Source organism: Styela clava, chromosome 13 (assembly GCF_964204865.1).
Source record: "Styela clava chromosome 13, kaStyClav1.hap1.2, whole genome shotgun sequence".
NCBI lineage: Eukaryota > Metazoa > Chordata > Ascidiacea > Stolidobranchia > Styelidae > Styela > Styela clava.
The window spans coordinates 992,198-1,008,027 of NC_135262.1; the positions used below are offsets into that span (position 1 = coordinate 992,198).

The 15,830-nt window shown below is 36.4% G+C and overlaps 1 protein-coding gene across 1 annotated transcript in view; it reads right to left on the reverse strand.

Annotated features, from left to right (window-relative positions):
• Window positions 1–2,309: 2,309 nt before the first annotated feature.
• Window positions 2,310–15,830, reverse strand: part of LOC120333316 (dynein axonemal heavy chain 8-like) — an 85,435-nt gene continuing 71,914 nt past the window's right edge. Inside the window, exons 81-95 of the mRNA XM_078119155.1 lie at window positions 15,455–15,629; window positions 14,464–14,614; window positions 13,900–13,979; window positions 13,492–13,652; window positions 12,518–12,702; window positions 11,517–11,680; window positions 10,905–11,116; window positions 7,434–7,577; window positions 7,026–7,176; window positions 5,931–6,082; window positions 5,153–5,386; window positions 4,538–4,690; window positions 3,983–4,172; window positions 3,615–3,736; window positions 2,310–2,747 (exon numbers count right to left, since the gene is read on the reverse strand). Coding sequence (XP_077975281.1) covers window positions 2,460–2,747; window positions 3,615–3,736; window positions 3,983–4,172; window positions 4,538–4,690; window positions 5,153–5,386; window positions 5,931–6,082; window positions 7,026–7,176; window positions 7,434–7,577; window positions 10,905–11,116; window positions 11,517–11,680; window positions 12,518–12,702; window positions 13,492–13,652; window positions 13,900–13,979; window positions 14,464–14,614; window positions 15,455–15,629 — 2,562 coding nt within the window. The 3' untranslated portion in view covers window positions 2,310–2,459. The remainder of the gene's footprint in view (window positions 2,748–3,614; window positions 3,737–3,982; window positions 4,173–4,537; window positions 4,691–5,152; window positions 5,387–5,930; window positions 6,083–7,025; window positions 7,177–7,433; window positions 7,578–10,904; window positions 11,117–11,516; window positions 11,681–12,517; window positions 12,703–13,491; window positions 13,653–13,899; window positions 13,980–14,463; window positions 14,615–15,454; window positions 15,630–15,830) is intronic.

Genomic DNA, 15,830 nt, shown 5'->3' on the forward strand with positions numbered 1-15,830 from the left:
ATAAGCATCTTGAAGTATTTAATTTACTCGATGGAACTTTCTTATTATGAAAATGAACCGTACAAGCTGAAGGAACCTCTCAGGAATTGGATATTGACTTGAAGGTGGAATCGCTTCTATATACAAACATATTTGGATCTTTCCATCCAAACGCATCAGTTATATATAAATTACAAAGACTTATGTCACACCATATAAATACTAACTTCCATATGAAATATCAAGTTTTCAATTAAAACTGACATTTTCACCAGAATTTCGCATTGTTGATTGATCTGTATTGATTAATTTCGATATTAAAATATCTTTTTGGTTGAGCGTAGCGGACAAATATCCATTGCTGACAGAAAAGGCAATTATAATTTCAGCTATGATTATATAATACAATCCGTCAAAAATAAAATTTACAAACAGCAGTCAGCCGACCCAAAAGCTTTGGGAATCCCTGCGGCCGAAGCTAGGTGATTTGGAAGTGTAGCGCTACTGTACTAGAATAAAATATTAAAGTTAATACATGAGCCCAGGATCAAGGTAGGTGATCCCAATTTGCCAAAGTAGCAAAATTGTATTTGTGTGTCATCAAATAATTTTGATGAGACTTGGATCCGCCATTATTTGGAGTTTGTTGCCTTCCTCGGGAAATCCCAAATACACTGGGAAACCTCCTGAACATCATGATATTTCATGCGTTGAAATACTGTTAGCGTGTGACTAACATATTATTTGTGACGCAACAATCAGAAAGCCAGCTTTGTGAATAACTTCACCACGCTTGCTGTTTTAATTTTTTTTCCGAGAGTGCTGTATGAACAACATATACAAGCACATGCTTAGGGTACCACAGAAAAAGGGGCGAGGTTTCGATCGTTTTATGAAACTGGTTGTGGATGTTGGAACGGAGCGCAAAAAAGATGGGACCACTGCACCTGTTGGAATGGCGGTCGTTCGTGGAAATTCGATATTGATGTTGGAACGGATACAATGATTTTAAACTGAACTAATCAAAAACGACAAAATAACCCGATACCCCAATCCATGACTTGTGCATAGACTGCTATGGAACATTCAATCTATTTACCAAGCTTGTTTTTACGTAACAATTTTTTTTCACTGTGCTGTTTTTGCATTGAACTAGGCCTACAGCATCACTCTTTCAACAAATTTTAAAAAGGGGGCAAGACTTGAAAAGTTTGAGAACCACTGAACTAGACATGACCCGTTGTGGGATAACAGTATCATTCTGCAGTAAGCAGTCACAAAAAGTTCGCCAAATGAACTATTTGTAACAAAAATATTTTCATGTTTATCAGTACTACAGAGGCTTCGAAACTCATTAAAATGCAATGAAAAGTTGAGGCGTGAAAATTGATGTGTAGTGCAAACTGCGTCAACTTGCTTTTTGTTCATACTTTTGCACCTTATATTCTGAGAACATATGATATATTTTAATCGCCGAAGAACTTAATATTTTGACCAATGGCTCAAATTAACACATGCTGAGATAGATCATTGTATTCTTGCTGTTCATTGCACAGCGCGACATAACTGGCAACATTTGTTTTATGTTCAGTTTGTCCAAGCTGGAGATGTGGTGAAAATCATATTTATAGTTTTACAAACGCCTCAAAGAAATGGTAAATCAGAAACTTCACTCAATTATAAATATTTTTTCCGAGATCTTTTGAGGCTCAGTATGTGTTTGACTTTTGGATCACGTTAAATCTGAATATGTATATAATAACGTCACTGCTATTAAGCAACAATGTTTTTTTTCAAATCACACTTATATGTTTGTTCGGATGAAATAACCCAAATTTAGTCTTGTTGGCTTTAAGACGTAATGTGGTAATCAACATCAAGCTGTTAACGTGGCCAGTCCTTGATTTACCACCGCGAATATATCAACAAGGTTTTCTCTGTAAAGAATAAATTCGATGTTGTCAACAAACATGTTCGATTCGTAGGATTGCATTCAGGTATATTATCAATTGTGTAAACAAAAAAGAATAATAGACTAAGAACAGATCCTTGCTCCATGACACAGATATCATTAGAGAATGAATAGTTATATGGCACAACTTGTGTTACAGACTTGGCGAGCACACTTATTAGTGAAACTGCACTGCTGAACTTTGCCGTTATTATGAAAAGTGATTTTCTGCGTATTTATGGACTCAAAAACAAAAAATATTTCCATAGTATTTGTGTAAAAGAGATTATCTAGACTAGACTAATATATTGAATGCCATGTTGGGATTGCTGTTATAAATCCGCTACAAATATTTTTTTTTCATCCAAAAACAAACATCTTCAAACAAACTTGGAACATTTTTATTAACCTCAACAAATCATTTCAATGGGAAAGGCTGTTATCTTAATAACGACAAAACTCTAACATATTTTAACTAAAATACATTACTAAAACTAACAAATCAGTAAGTCTAAAAGTCAGATGGCGTTTACTTGATGTCACAAAGCAATGCCACGCCACGCATGATCCAATGTGTTGGTTTTTGTTGTGTCTTCAGATAGACGGCAGTAATGTATGTCAGATCAGTGCGGCATGGCTTCTTATACACGGGGCATGGATACAATGCCGGATCCTTTGGTGCAGTGGAATTGACAGCAAACATATGAACAACCGGCAGAGGCACGAAAAGTACTTTGGGTTGAGATTCCATCAAACGACAGTTACGACGATCCCATGCGGCGCCGTCTAAGAACAATCCATGAATATAGACTCCTTCCTATAATCAAACAATAGGTTTACATTTAAGTGACGGAGCAGCAAAAACGTTATTTTAAACCAATAAAACTAATTCACGTAATCTCTGGTCAAAATAAAATAACTGGCTAACTAATCCTATACTTGACATGGACCAGACGAGAGGCTGTTGTTTGCCATACGATTAAACTGTCTTATCGTTTTCCTCCTCACGGTATAAATGTAAATCCAATCCTAATCCTAACTACATTGTTCAATCTTATCTGCTTATGCCGGCAATAATTACTGATTACGAAATCATCAAGCACACAAACAACAAAATCAACGTGATAAAAAATACTATCAGACCAAAACAGGTTTAACATGACAACCATATGTTTAAAATGACAATACAGGTTAAAATGACAAGATGACAAAAACAAAATGACAAAACAGGTTTAACATGACAGACATATGTTCCAAATGACGATACTTTTCAGACAGACAAATATGGAAACAGCTAAACACATCGATCTGCAGATAAGCGAACAACCTCATGAGAAAATGATCTTATCAAGTTGTCATATAATATCAGAACCTCAAAACCTAACCAACGATACATCACTGCAAGAGTGCCTTTTAGCACACAGCGCTGAGCTCCCTGTCTAATAAGACAACCTTAATAATACTAGAATGGTTCAACCATATACTATAAACTGAGGTGGGTCGCTGACCCACCTGCGATCTTATCACGATGTCATATAGGATCGGAACCTCTAAGCTGCAGAGCCTAACCGACGATACATCGGTGCAAAAGTGCCTCCAACTTTTAGCACATACCGTCAACTCTCTGGCTGCTAAGACAACCTTATCAATACGAGAACGATTAGTTCAACCATATACTATAAACCTGTGGTGGGCTGGTGACATCTTCTTTGAAGCTCTTCAACATGTCATTATGCAATGTAACAGAATCCAACGCCCAACCTTTGTGCATTCTCGTAACTTCCTGTCTCATGGCTGTAAGAAAACCTACAAGAAAACAAGTAACTCCTTATGTCTTTGCGTTAAAGGTCGTCTATGTATAAGGCAAGAATACTGTAGCAGAAATTCACGTCTGCATTGAGGGCATTTTTACTTCCCAATTCCCCCTGAGATCTGATACATTTTGTAGCTAGCTCGCAAGAGCTGTGAATGTGTCACCTACTTGGAAGACTTTCGAGGCTAAAGTTTACCATACTTAACAATCGACATCAAAAATGAAAATGATTAGCAAACCTTGTGGGTTAAAGAATCCTGTCATCCAGAAACATATTGGTCTTCCCTCAAAAATCCATTTGGAGAGTTGAGTGTTTCTCTCAAGTAACTCTGTGAACCAGAACCCAATGGTGGACGATTCCCAAGAAACTTTACGCCATTGTGTTGGTACTTTTGCATCGAACATGTTGTCCAAAGCATCACGAAGGTTCTAAGTAACAAATTGGAATTATTGAAATCAAATCATGCCAAAAGTCTTTATTTGAAAATGTCCAGTTTCATTCTTCCTAGTTGATTTCTTAACAGCGTTGACTTGAATTTAATCAAATCTTGCATCAACTCTATCAAACTGGAATTCAATAAGGAAAAATTTGATGCTGTCAGCGAGTTTATGGCTTGTGACTACGACTAAGCGTTTTAAGCCCACACATCTTCTTGGTTAAAGCATTGCCTACCCAATTACCAACCTGGACGAGACTCCAACATGATTCCAATGATTTAATCACTAGACCACAAGTGTAAACGCACTCAAAATATTTGAAACCTAAACTGCCAGATAGATATCAACTCTCTTACCTCGCTCATAATGATAGTTCCTTCAATGGCAAGTTTCAAATCAGTGAGTGTGGTTCGCACCAGCGTTATGACCTTCTGCATTCGGTCAATCTCTTGACGAAGGAAGATATTCAGGGAATTCAGAACCCCCATCTTCACTAGTCTTGCACGAACCTGAAAACAAAGAAAATCATTTTGAAATGTGCTATGAGCTTATCCGACTAGTAATCCAAAATTCAGCCACAAAATTAGGAAAGTGATAGAATGGTTCAAAAATATATATGATGATCTGTACCAGCTGTCTTTCTATTTATTGAAAGCTCTCTGCAAATTTTTTTTTGGAATATGAAAATATTCTAAATGGCATCTAAAAGATTTGCATAAATTTATTTCCATAAAATGAAACACCGTCCAGATTGATTCTCTATTTTTTAGTTGACATCATATCAAGCGCTTCCCAGTCTACCCATTAACTTTAAAATGATAGATATTTGGACAAAAAAGATTTTGATTTTCCCAATTAGAAATATATAATACCAAATACAATAAATTTAGCATGTATTTGAATAATTAATTTTGGTCATACCTGGCCATTCAAAACCCCTGTTACAAATTATTCATTCCACACACACTCACCTCATGGGCGACGTAATCCGGTGGTAATTTCATCAGCATATCATGAGCTTGTCTAAAGACAACAGACTCTCTCGTTTCCCCTGAACCTCCTCCAGAATCTTTCGGTTGAACGCTGAGTATGGTGTCCAATATACTGGTTGCAGTGTTGGTTTGGTATGTGATGTCTGCATTCATGTGAAGACCAAACACCATAGGAGTATCAGTGAGAGGAAGCTCCTCAATCGCATCCAAAACCTTTGTGCAAGGTAAGCAATAAAGTGAACAAGAATCATTGTATAGCAAGTGGTATTGTATTTTTATATAAGGAAGCCAAATGCCAGTATAAATCAGCGCCTTCAAGTCATGATAGGCAGCATCAGTCAGATCTTTGAACCAATGTCAACAATTTGGATAGGCCAATGGTGTGTTTATTTTTATAGGTTAAGAAGGTAAACAGACACTATATTATATTAGAGAATCTATGAGCGACGGGACAGGCAGTTCAAACTCTGGGTGTGATATATTATAGAAAACGTTTGTACTGAAAAATCTGAAACTGTCTCAGTTAAAAGTTTGACTAAAATTTGAGAATTTAACTTAACAAATATAACCATGATACGAATCCAAACCATTGCGGACATCGACAAAAAACTGGATAGCAAGAAACAAGCTCTTGAGTTAATCTCAAAGAGCTATAGTCCCATATAGCTGTGATACAGATGGTATACAATGCCCCAATTGTTTCTCAAGATAGCATGAACAATACTTTAATCATATATAGTCAGCAAACAAATCAAACCTCTTTAACAGTCTTGAATGGTGGAATGATATATCCGGTATAAAAACAAAATTTGTCTCCAAACATTTGTTCATGGAACCAAACTTGTGCAAATGTATTTAGGAGTCGTTTGTCATAATCATCAGTGACACGTCCGCCATATTGGACCTCACCTAGGAGAAAGTGTGTGATAATTAACTGCTATGAAAATATAATGATCAAAAACTAAGTATGATATTATTGCAAGGCAAATATAAATATCTACCGATTTACCTTGCATGAAAAAATTCACTCAATCTAAGGCTTTAAACAAGTACTAACTGATACACATGGAAGTAATTTGATGCGAGAAAGTGTGTGTTAAATAAATAGCTTTGGGCACATATATTTGAAATACCACTTTATCGAGGCTTTAAGGCAGCGCAGCCTGATGTTTAGGAAGCAACATGTCGAATTTGCATTTGGTTAACTTTTATTGCAAGGCTGATGCAATTGTCAGTTTGTTGATTTGCTACAGGGCTTCAGATGATTTTTAATTGGGTTTCAGTTCATACAGAGAGAAAAGTTGCCACTAATATTTGGAAAGCTAAAATGATTAATTAACATAACAGTATGTGTAGTATGATAGAGTAAACTGGGCCTATGAATAACGTATATTGCAAGGCTAAGGCAATTATCAGTCTGGTAGTTTTGCATTCATATAACTGTTTCAAGTTTTTATTGGGTTCCAATTTATACAACGCTTCAGAAAAGCACCCAATGGCGTTTCGAAAGCTATCTTGAATAGGCCAATGATGCACAGTCTACCTCCTTCATTCCATCCTGTCCGGCAAACCTTCAAAATCTAAATCTTTAACTATATGAAGGCCAAGTTATATAAACGAACTACAGGCTTCACTCCTGATGGCACTGTTTTGTTAAGATTTAGCCAATTTATTAACCAAGATTTGCAGATGCACTATGAACCCAACTGTCCCAAAGGCCACAATAAGTTGTAAAGAAGAACATTAGCGCTTGTTTGTTAACAGTTCAATATTCGAGAGGTGCGATGTGGTCTCTGCCCCAAACACTTACTCCAACAAAAAAAAGAGAAAAAGAGGCATAAAAGTTACCAACCAATCATGTATCGAACGGTGTTCCACTGTATTCCACGTTTTGGATCAAGATCATCCAAATGATTCTGCAGGAATTGCACTGTGGCAAAATGATCAGATGTGTTGAACTCATATGGAATGTTCCAACCCAGAGGACCAAACTTGCGACGTTCCTGAAAAGCAAAAAAACTTTATTTCCCCCGATATTTATCACCGAATTGTAATTATATAAACAACTGCTATTCGTTTGGTGATGGTACTTGAGAAGTTGATTACCCAGAATTGACTGGAATTCAATGGGAATGATATTGTAATTAATAAAATAGGTGTACAACAGGCGACCAGGGGGACCAACAGCATTTCCTCATCAAACATAAAATTCTAACCCGACAGTTTAGTTTTAAAAGGTCCTAATGGGTAAAATACTGACCTGTACAGATGTATGCAGGAAAGCAATGGCATAAAGCAGAGGTTTCCATTGTGGAAGATTGTTCACATCAAGTTGATCTTGTGATATGCTTGCAAATGTTCGCATCAGGCCAGCCTTCACTCCTTGGGGTGGTTCATTTGTAAACTGTGAAAAAAGTTGAAAAGCGTGGTTAACAATTAATTGCACATGTGAACATAATGCAAGATCGGTGCTATGTAATGTTATATGACGATAAATGATGCAGTTTGTGTGATACTATTAGTGCCATGTGATGTTATTTGTTGTAATGTGGTGATACACGATGCAGTGTGATGTTATGAGACGCTAATGATGCTATTGTATGTCATGTGAAGATAAGTGATGCTGTTTGATGATATGTCATGATGAGTGATGCTGTTTGATGATATGTGACGCTATTTACAATTATGCAATGCTGTTTGATGTTAAGTGACGCTATTTACTATCATGCGATGCTGTTTGATGTTATGTCATGAGTGATGCTGTCTGATGATATGTGACGCTATTTACTATTACGCAATGCTGTTTGATGTTATGTTATTTCATGATGAGTGATTTTGCTTGATGTTATGTGGCGCTATTTACTATTATGCGATGCTGTTTGATGTTATGTCATGATGAGTGATGCTATTCACTATTACGCAATGCTGTTTGATGTTATGTCATGATGAGTGATGGTGTTTGATGATATGTGACGCTATTTACTATTACGCAATGCTGTTTGATGTTATGTCATGATGAGCGATGGTGTTTGATGATATGTGATGGTGAGTGATGCTGTCTGATGATATGTGACGCTATTTACAAAGGGCTCTTCGATGATTGGTGAACAAAAGTTGAGAAAAGACTGGCAGATGAAAAATATCTCCGTTTGACTAACTATGTCAGTGGTTCTTAAAGTATGGGTCGCGACAAGGTCGTCAATGCAAGGGCAATCTAAGAGGAGAAGGACGAATTTTCAGCTTTCCCAATGTTTCAATTTAGCTTCTAAACTCTGGTATTTAAAAATAATGAAATAAAAAATTTCATTCACGGAGAGAACTGTCTTGAGCTCATTGTTACATCACAATTCTGATATGCCAGTCACGTGTATTAATTTTATGGTATCGGTAACCATGCACGTCGCTTGTCGTTGTGTTGACCGCATGGAATGTCGTCTTAGTGGATTAAAATAACCAAAAATGGGTGTCTTTTTGGTAATGAAAATTGTAATAGACGACGCAATGAAAAATCTCGCTTCTCGACATTAGATTATTCAATATCTAGAGAAAATGTGACTTCATCTCGAGGCACCATTTACCGCGAACGAAGCAGTGCGTGCACATGTGACAAGTAAAAAGTTGTAGGCCTATATTGCGAGAGATGCCGAAGGCCAGCTAGGATGTCGTGTTTGCGACGGACAGCGGACGCCTTTTCTGCTACAATTCGCGACAAGGCACTTGTGCGAGCGAGGATATTTGGCACTGACGGTTATCAAAACTAAGCTCGCAATCGCTTCGATACCCGTGACAACTTGCGTATTGCGTTAAGTAAAATAGAGCTGTGTATTGAAGATATAATGAAAAAGGAAATTTCAGTTTCATCAATCTCACTGAGTCAATGGACTGTTTCTAATAAATAGTTGTCTGTATTTGAGTCAAACTGTACTAACATTAAAAACACATTTTGCGTTTTTTAGGATTGGGTCGCGAGTATTCATAAAACTCAGATTTGGGTCGCGCTCGAAAAAGTTTAAGAACCACTGAACTATGTCATCGTGGATGCAACCAACTCCCATTGCTCAGGAAACAAGTCTCGGGCAACCCACTGATCTATTGTCTCTAGTTCCTGCATATTTTTATGGTTTATTAGCTTTGTACAGTTACTTCGTTGGATCGTCGCTAATGAAAAGATCATCTTATACAAATTCAAATTTATCATGCTGAGACGTGGTGACAATAAATTCCACACAATAGCGCCTACGAAACTGACCTGCTTTTTTATGCCAGACTCTATTGTTCCCATTTCTTTGGTTGCATACAATTTAAGATTAACTACTCGAGTGTAAACAAAGAATTTCTACATATGTCGTTTATTGTTTACCTTCTTAGAACCTAATCCTTGTCGTGGTCCCACCCAATGTTGGTTTTTGGGAAGGTCATGTCTGGAACAAATTTTTACGTATTTCGTACAGTCTATTGTAAACTCACAAAAATGCGATTTAAAACCTATTCCGATCCCTTCACATCAGAACCTGAGACATGAACGTGCCATAAACTGACTATTGTACATTTCGTCGTGGTGACGTACCTCTTTGTCCTGTGTATTGTACAAGAGTGGTATTTGTTTACCTACTATAACGCAGCAGTCCTAAACTGCAGTTATACTTGTTAGGGTGCATATCGCACATCTGTGTCTTAGGCCAAAAAGGTCTTAATAAACATGTATCCTGTCTCTTTTATGGACCTTTCCCCGACCTTTGACCCTCGGAAAATTCTCCCCCATACTTTACCATTGCAAAATTGTCAAGGCTATTTTAAGAGTGCTTTTGCGAGTTGGCGTCTGTAAAATGGGGTATGTGTTTCAAACCATCATTATGATTCATCGCATACAACAATCTGTTTTTTAAAAGTACAGGTAAAGAATTTCAGGCTAGTCTATCACAGCTATTTCTACACTAATTTTTATTACTGCAATTAAATTAAAACTCCTAGAAAGACAGAGTGATCATTGAATTATCTGATTTTTATTTAAGTTCCCAAAACACAACTGAAAACTAACGAATAGAGTTCAAAAACGCGAAAACGAGGTAATGTTTACAATCACGCTTGAAAATCTGTCTGAGTGAGAAAAGTGTCTGAGCGGATGCGAAAAGGGGGCATTGTTACATCACTTTTTGCATCTTGCTGATTGGCGAATGTCACGAAGTAAACAAGGAAGTCGATGCTCGGGGAAAGGTCCATATCGTTTAACTAATATGAGTGATGCTGTTTGATGATATGTGACGCTATTTACAATTATGCAATGCTGTTTGATGTTATGCAATGATGAGTGATGTTGTTTGATATGTGACGCTATTTATTATTATGCAATGCTGTTTGATGTTATGTGATGCTGTTTGATGTTATGTCATGATGAGTGATGCTGTTTGATGTTATGTAATGAAGAGTGATGCTGTCTGATGATATGTGATCATAAATGATGTTGTGTGATTTTATACTTATTAGATGGTTATGAGATGGCACACATGTGATACTCAGTATTGTTGCTGACCCAAACTGAAGCACTAAGTGGTTTGATATGGGCAAACGGATTGGAATAGCAGACAACGAAATTCAAATCCATTTATAACTTTTCATCAACTTTTACACAGAAGAATGAACACAACATTCATTCTGTGTCATCACAAAGCGGATTTCGCCCAATTTTGAATAAATCTTCAATTCTAACATACTTTATACAAAAATAAGCTACCTTAATGCTAGACTGAAGCAAAGTGATAGGGAACTTAGGGTGTTCCTCAGCTGTGATCCAAACCCTGAATGCAGCATGGACATTCTCAGATGTCTGCACAGTCTCCAACAACTCATCCATAAAATCCAATCCAAGATGGCAGTTCTGTAGCAAAGCCCATCCACCAGTCTGCATCAAGGTGCTAACTAGACGCCGTGCATGGACTTCTTGGCCTGAATGAATGCAATGAATTAAACTCAATGTATAGATCCGATTAGAGCATTAATTAAGGCTCAATAATATTGCAGAGACAGCCAGTTACTGTCCTAAGGCAATAGAGGAGTAGTTGAGTAAGCATTCCACATGAATAAAATTAAATGATTGAATGTTTCTTGAAAGTTCTGCATCGTCTACTCAGATTAGTAGACAAAAGGTGAGATGGGCATAGGGTTTGAATGTGAGATCTTCAATAACATTTGGTGCAAACATAGTCAAGTCCAACACTCTAACTACAATTCCTATGAAATATGAGCATGATTTGGCTTGAGATGAATATGAAATAATTATCCAATAATATAGGCGTCTCATCAACTTTCTTCTCTCTCAGGGTAAACATCAACTTCAAGTACTGACCTTGTCCCATAGAGATAGCTCTGACTTCAATATTTTTCTTCTTAGAAAGATCTGATATCTGGTTTGTAGGATCAGAGCCTTGCGAAAGCAGACAAACCATAGGGACTCTGATGGTGCTTTCCAAATGCATCTCTTCAAGGTTGAGAAGCACTGGGTCTGCATACCTAAAAAAAACGGTAAATCCCCTCTCCAATTTAAAAACGACACATCTCAGAAAATCTCAGAATGAAAAATCTTAATCAAACAAAAATTCTGTATGTGTTAATAGCATTAATCTCAGAAAATACTGGGGTTTTTGAGAGTCCACGCTAGGTTTTCATTATTGGACCTCTTAAAACCCAATCCAGGAGGGCAATTGGTCTGGGTCTGCATACCTGAATGATATAATATCAGAGGGTTGAAGCTCATTCAACTTGGTATGTACAGGAGTATGTCTATCATAACGCCTATTGGTAGAATAATGTGTTACAAAATGACCTACATATTCTATCTTATGTATCATATAATGCTGATATAAATAGTACAAACTAGGAAAACAATATTTTACTATTTATTCATACGAGGAAAAAGCTATAAGATAGCTAAATTACATGATATCATCCGTTTAGCAGACTTATGCTTGCAACGAGTGTGTGATGACAGGTGTGCACTTAGAAAAATAAACAAAAGATATCTATTGAAAAACATTGGCTATTCCAATGTGCTTTTGATAAAATGTTGAGAACAGATACCACTTCTGCAACTGAACATATGTACCGTAGTTTTGTTAGTATTTAAAATTAGATCAAATTTTTTATTAAAGATATTATGGTTCATTCAGAAACAACCTATAGTGCTTAATAATTATGTCTGAATGCGACATTTTCATCAAATCCCCAATCAAAGTATATTTTTCAACATTCAGTGGATGATAGAATGGCATACATATTACCAAACCCAAAGTGTCAATGTTTTAAGTGAACCTTCAGCAAAGTTCAAATGAAAACACACACAAGTCTCACCTTTTCCCCATGGCATCACCAATATACTTCCTAGCTTGAGGCATGATACGATCTGGGCACCAACATCTTATGAGCATGAGTTTCCTGAAAGTATCCAGGGATGAAGAATAACCATCAGGAATCAATTCCTCCTCTGGTGCTTCAGAATCAAACCAGTTTTTCCATTGTTTCTCATTGCGGCATATCTGTAATGAACATCCATGGATAAGTGAGTTATAATTTGAAGGCCGAAAACATAACAAATAAAAAAATACAAAATGGTGGCTTCCAACCTTTATTCAAGCAACTCAAATTAAAAAGAAAAATTTTAAAATCTCACGGCCCAAGAATATACTCAAATGCTAAACTGCATGTAGTGTCATCTACACTATGCTCAACTACACTATGTCCACAAAATTAAATTACTAATACGAAACTTCATGTACGTATACAATTTTATTAAGCAACAATTCAATATTTAATACAAAATAATATATTCTCTAGAATCTGTAACTTTTATCTTTTTGTTGAAGAAACAAGTGACCCAAGAGAAAGTCTGGAAACACTGCTCGACCTATTAGGTTTTGAACCCTGGGTAAATTTATACCAAAAATTACCAGATGATCACCTTCCTACAAAGCAAAATTTGGATAATATCTTTTTGGAGGGTTTCATTGAGTAAACCTGTTTGGTTATGGAAATTTATATTTATTATAAAACTTGTCAAGACGATGATACCTGCCAAAAACATATTATTGGAAATCCCCTATTCAGTTCCTCCATTTAGAGGTAAGATCTGACCCGAATCCTAGAATAACACAACAACAAAAGCTCTGACATTTGTAAAGTACAGTACTCTAGTTTCAGTAAAAAAAGCCTCGCTCAAAGTCTGGGATTCCAACTTTAATTCCTAAAGAAATTTTTATATATCAACCCCATATTCGTTGTTTTAAAAGCCAATGAATTCTAGAAACTGTAGCTTCACCAATCTGTACCTGGTTCAAGATCTCTCTGAACTCTGGCAATTTCTGCAGCTGAACAAGATTCAGCCAAGTGATATCCAGAATCCATTTGCTTGGCTTAGGCTGAACTGCTTTCAAATCTAAAGCTGCCCCTCCCTTGATAAAACTCTGGAATTCATTGTGACGAATGTTGCCTGAGAATCACATAAACTTCTATGTGTATTTTGGTTGAGAAGAAATTAGATGTAATAACTATAAAAAAATCTCAGCATTTTGTCAGATTAATAATAGCTCAGGTAAGACATGAAAATTCTTGCCCAATTAAGTACTCAAGATGCTAGACGTTCTTTAGGGGGAATTCACTCTGAGCATCTAATCAGAAAACAACTGAAAAAGTGTCTTCTTGACTGTATTGAAAGTACAAAATATTGTAAAGCTCACCTTTTCTAAGATCGATCTTGAGTGACATCAATAAAATGAAGAGTAGCTTGTGGGTTTCGTACAATCCTCTGCAGGTGTATCTGAATGAGGTTTGATGAGACTTTGGTCAGGCTTAGCTTATATAATAAGTTGTTAACTTCTTTATGCTATCACGGCAAATATGCAATCATTTGCGCAGGTTTCCTGCTGGAAATTATCCAATTTTAAATAAATTCTGTTTTCCATATTTTCAGAAATAAATTACAACACATTCATAATAATAGATTGTCTTTGCAAATTTGAAACAAACTTCCCAGTATGTAGCTAGCTATTCAGGCCAACCAGACTTCTTTAAGCTTTTGCAAACATACAATGATTTGTGCAAACTGAAACACTCCCAAACTTTCCAATCTGGAACTAACTCTATTACTGACTCCAAGCTATAAACATGGCTATTCCTAATATACTGAGTCAAGAAGATTCTGTTACCAAAACCTTTCATTTTACACATACATAGTTAATAAATGTTCCAAACTGCATCTCAAACAAATGCACATACAATTACTAAATAGCATATTTACTTACTTAAACACAGCATAGGAGAGATATTCAATGATATTGTGGATTCGTTTGGCAGGAATTGGTGACTTATCTGACTTGGCCATTGATTCGTCAAATATTCCAAGAAATTGTGACAATGCTGTCTGGTACATCAGGTTCACCATTGACATTTCCACTGTAATAGAGATGGCACAACTTGAAAGGTAACTGTATAAACCAGGGTGGTCCAAACCAAGGCCTGTGGGCCGCATATTAATTAATGTGTTTGCACAATAAAAGTGTATGTTTTGTATTGTACTGTTTATCTATTCTTGGCCCTATTGAGTCCCACAAACAATGCAAAAATTATTTTGTGGCCCCCGGAGCCAACAACCTCGGACCACTCTGGTATAGGCATCTAAATAATGATGAATAATAAGCAGCCAGCAATATTTTAAAGATTTTAACATCGATTAAAACACCGAAAACTGATCCAATGTCAGCCAAGGCCAACAAAAATTTCAACTCGCCATCCCCCTCCCAGGGACACAAGTCCTAAAAGAAAATGAATAGGCGGTGTAAAAAATTCATTAACAACCAGATGAATCATACAACTAATGTAGGAAATCAACTAAGAACATCTTAACAGAGGTAAGCTCATGAAGAAAATTAGGTACGATGGCTAGGGATTGAACAACACTCCGAAAATCTATTAAATTACATGCGATTAAACCAGATACAATCACTAAACACCACATCTAAACATTAGCCTGAGGTTTCGGAAAAGCTGTTTTGAGAAAGCATACATTTTTGATTCCCGAACTTTTTATTGAAATACTAATTTTTCTTCAGGAAATGATTAGATACCAGCATATAGAGCACCTATATATATTTTCAATAAATTTAATTAATTTTTTTTTAAATCTCAACCATTCGCCATTTGTCTTAAACCCTACAAATGAGAACACAACACCTATCTTCAAACTATGCTTATTGAATGCCCAATCAATAATATTCATATGAATACCCAACCTACCTATCAAGAAATACAAAATCGATCCTCTAACAGCCACAGGCCTGAATTCCTCTCTTGCTATATTGATCTTCTGTTCAGTATCTGCTGCAATCGCCAACTTCTCACTGACTTCAGCCGCCATCTCCTTGGTGGTGCCAAGCATTGTGATTAGTGATTCGTCATCAACAAGAGATCCCTGGCAAAGGTAAAATGACAATTTAGAAGAATCGTGCTTAGCAGTTAATTATTTGATCGACTTAGAGTTGCTTCCTCCGAGTGTGGAAAAAGTGTGGGTCAATTAAACTATTCAATCCAGAAAGTGCCAGTGAATATTTGAGTGCGATTCTATTTCTACTTAAGCATGATTTGACTTCATCTTGCTGTTCTAACCCATGGA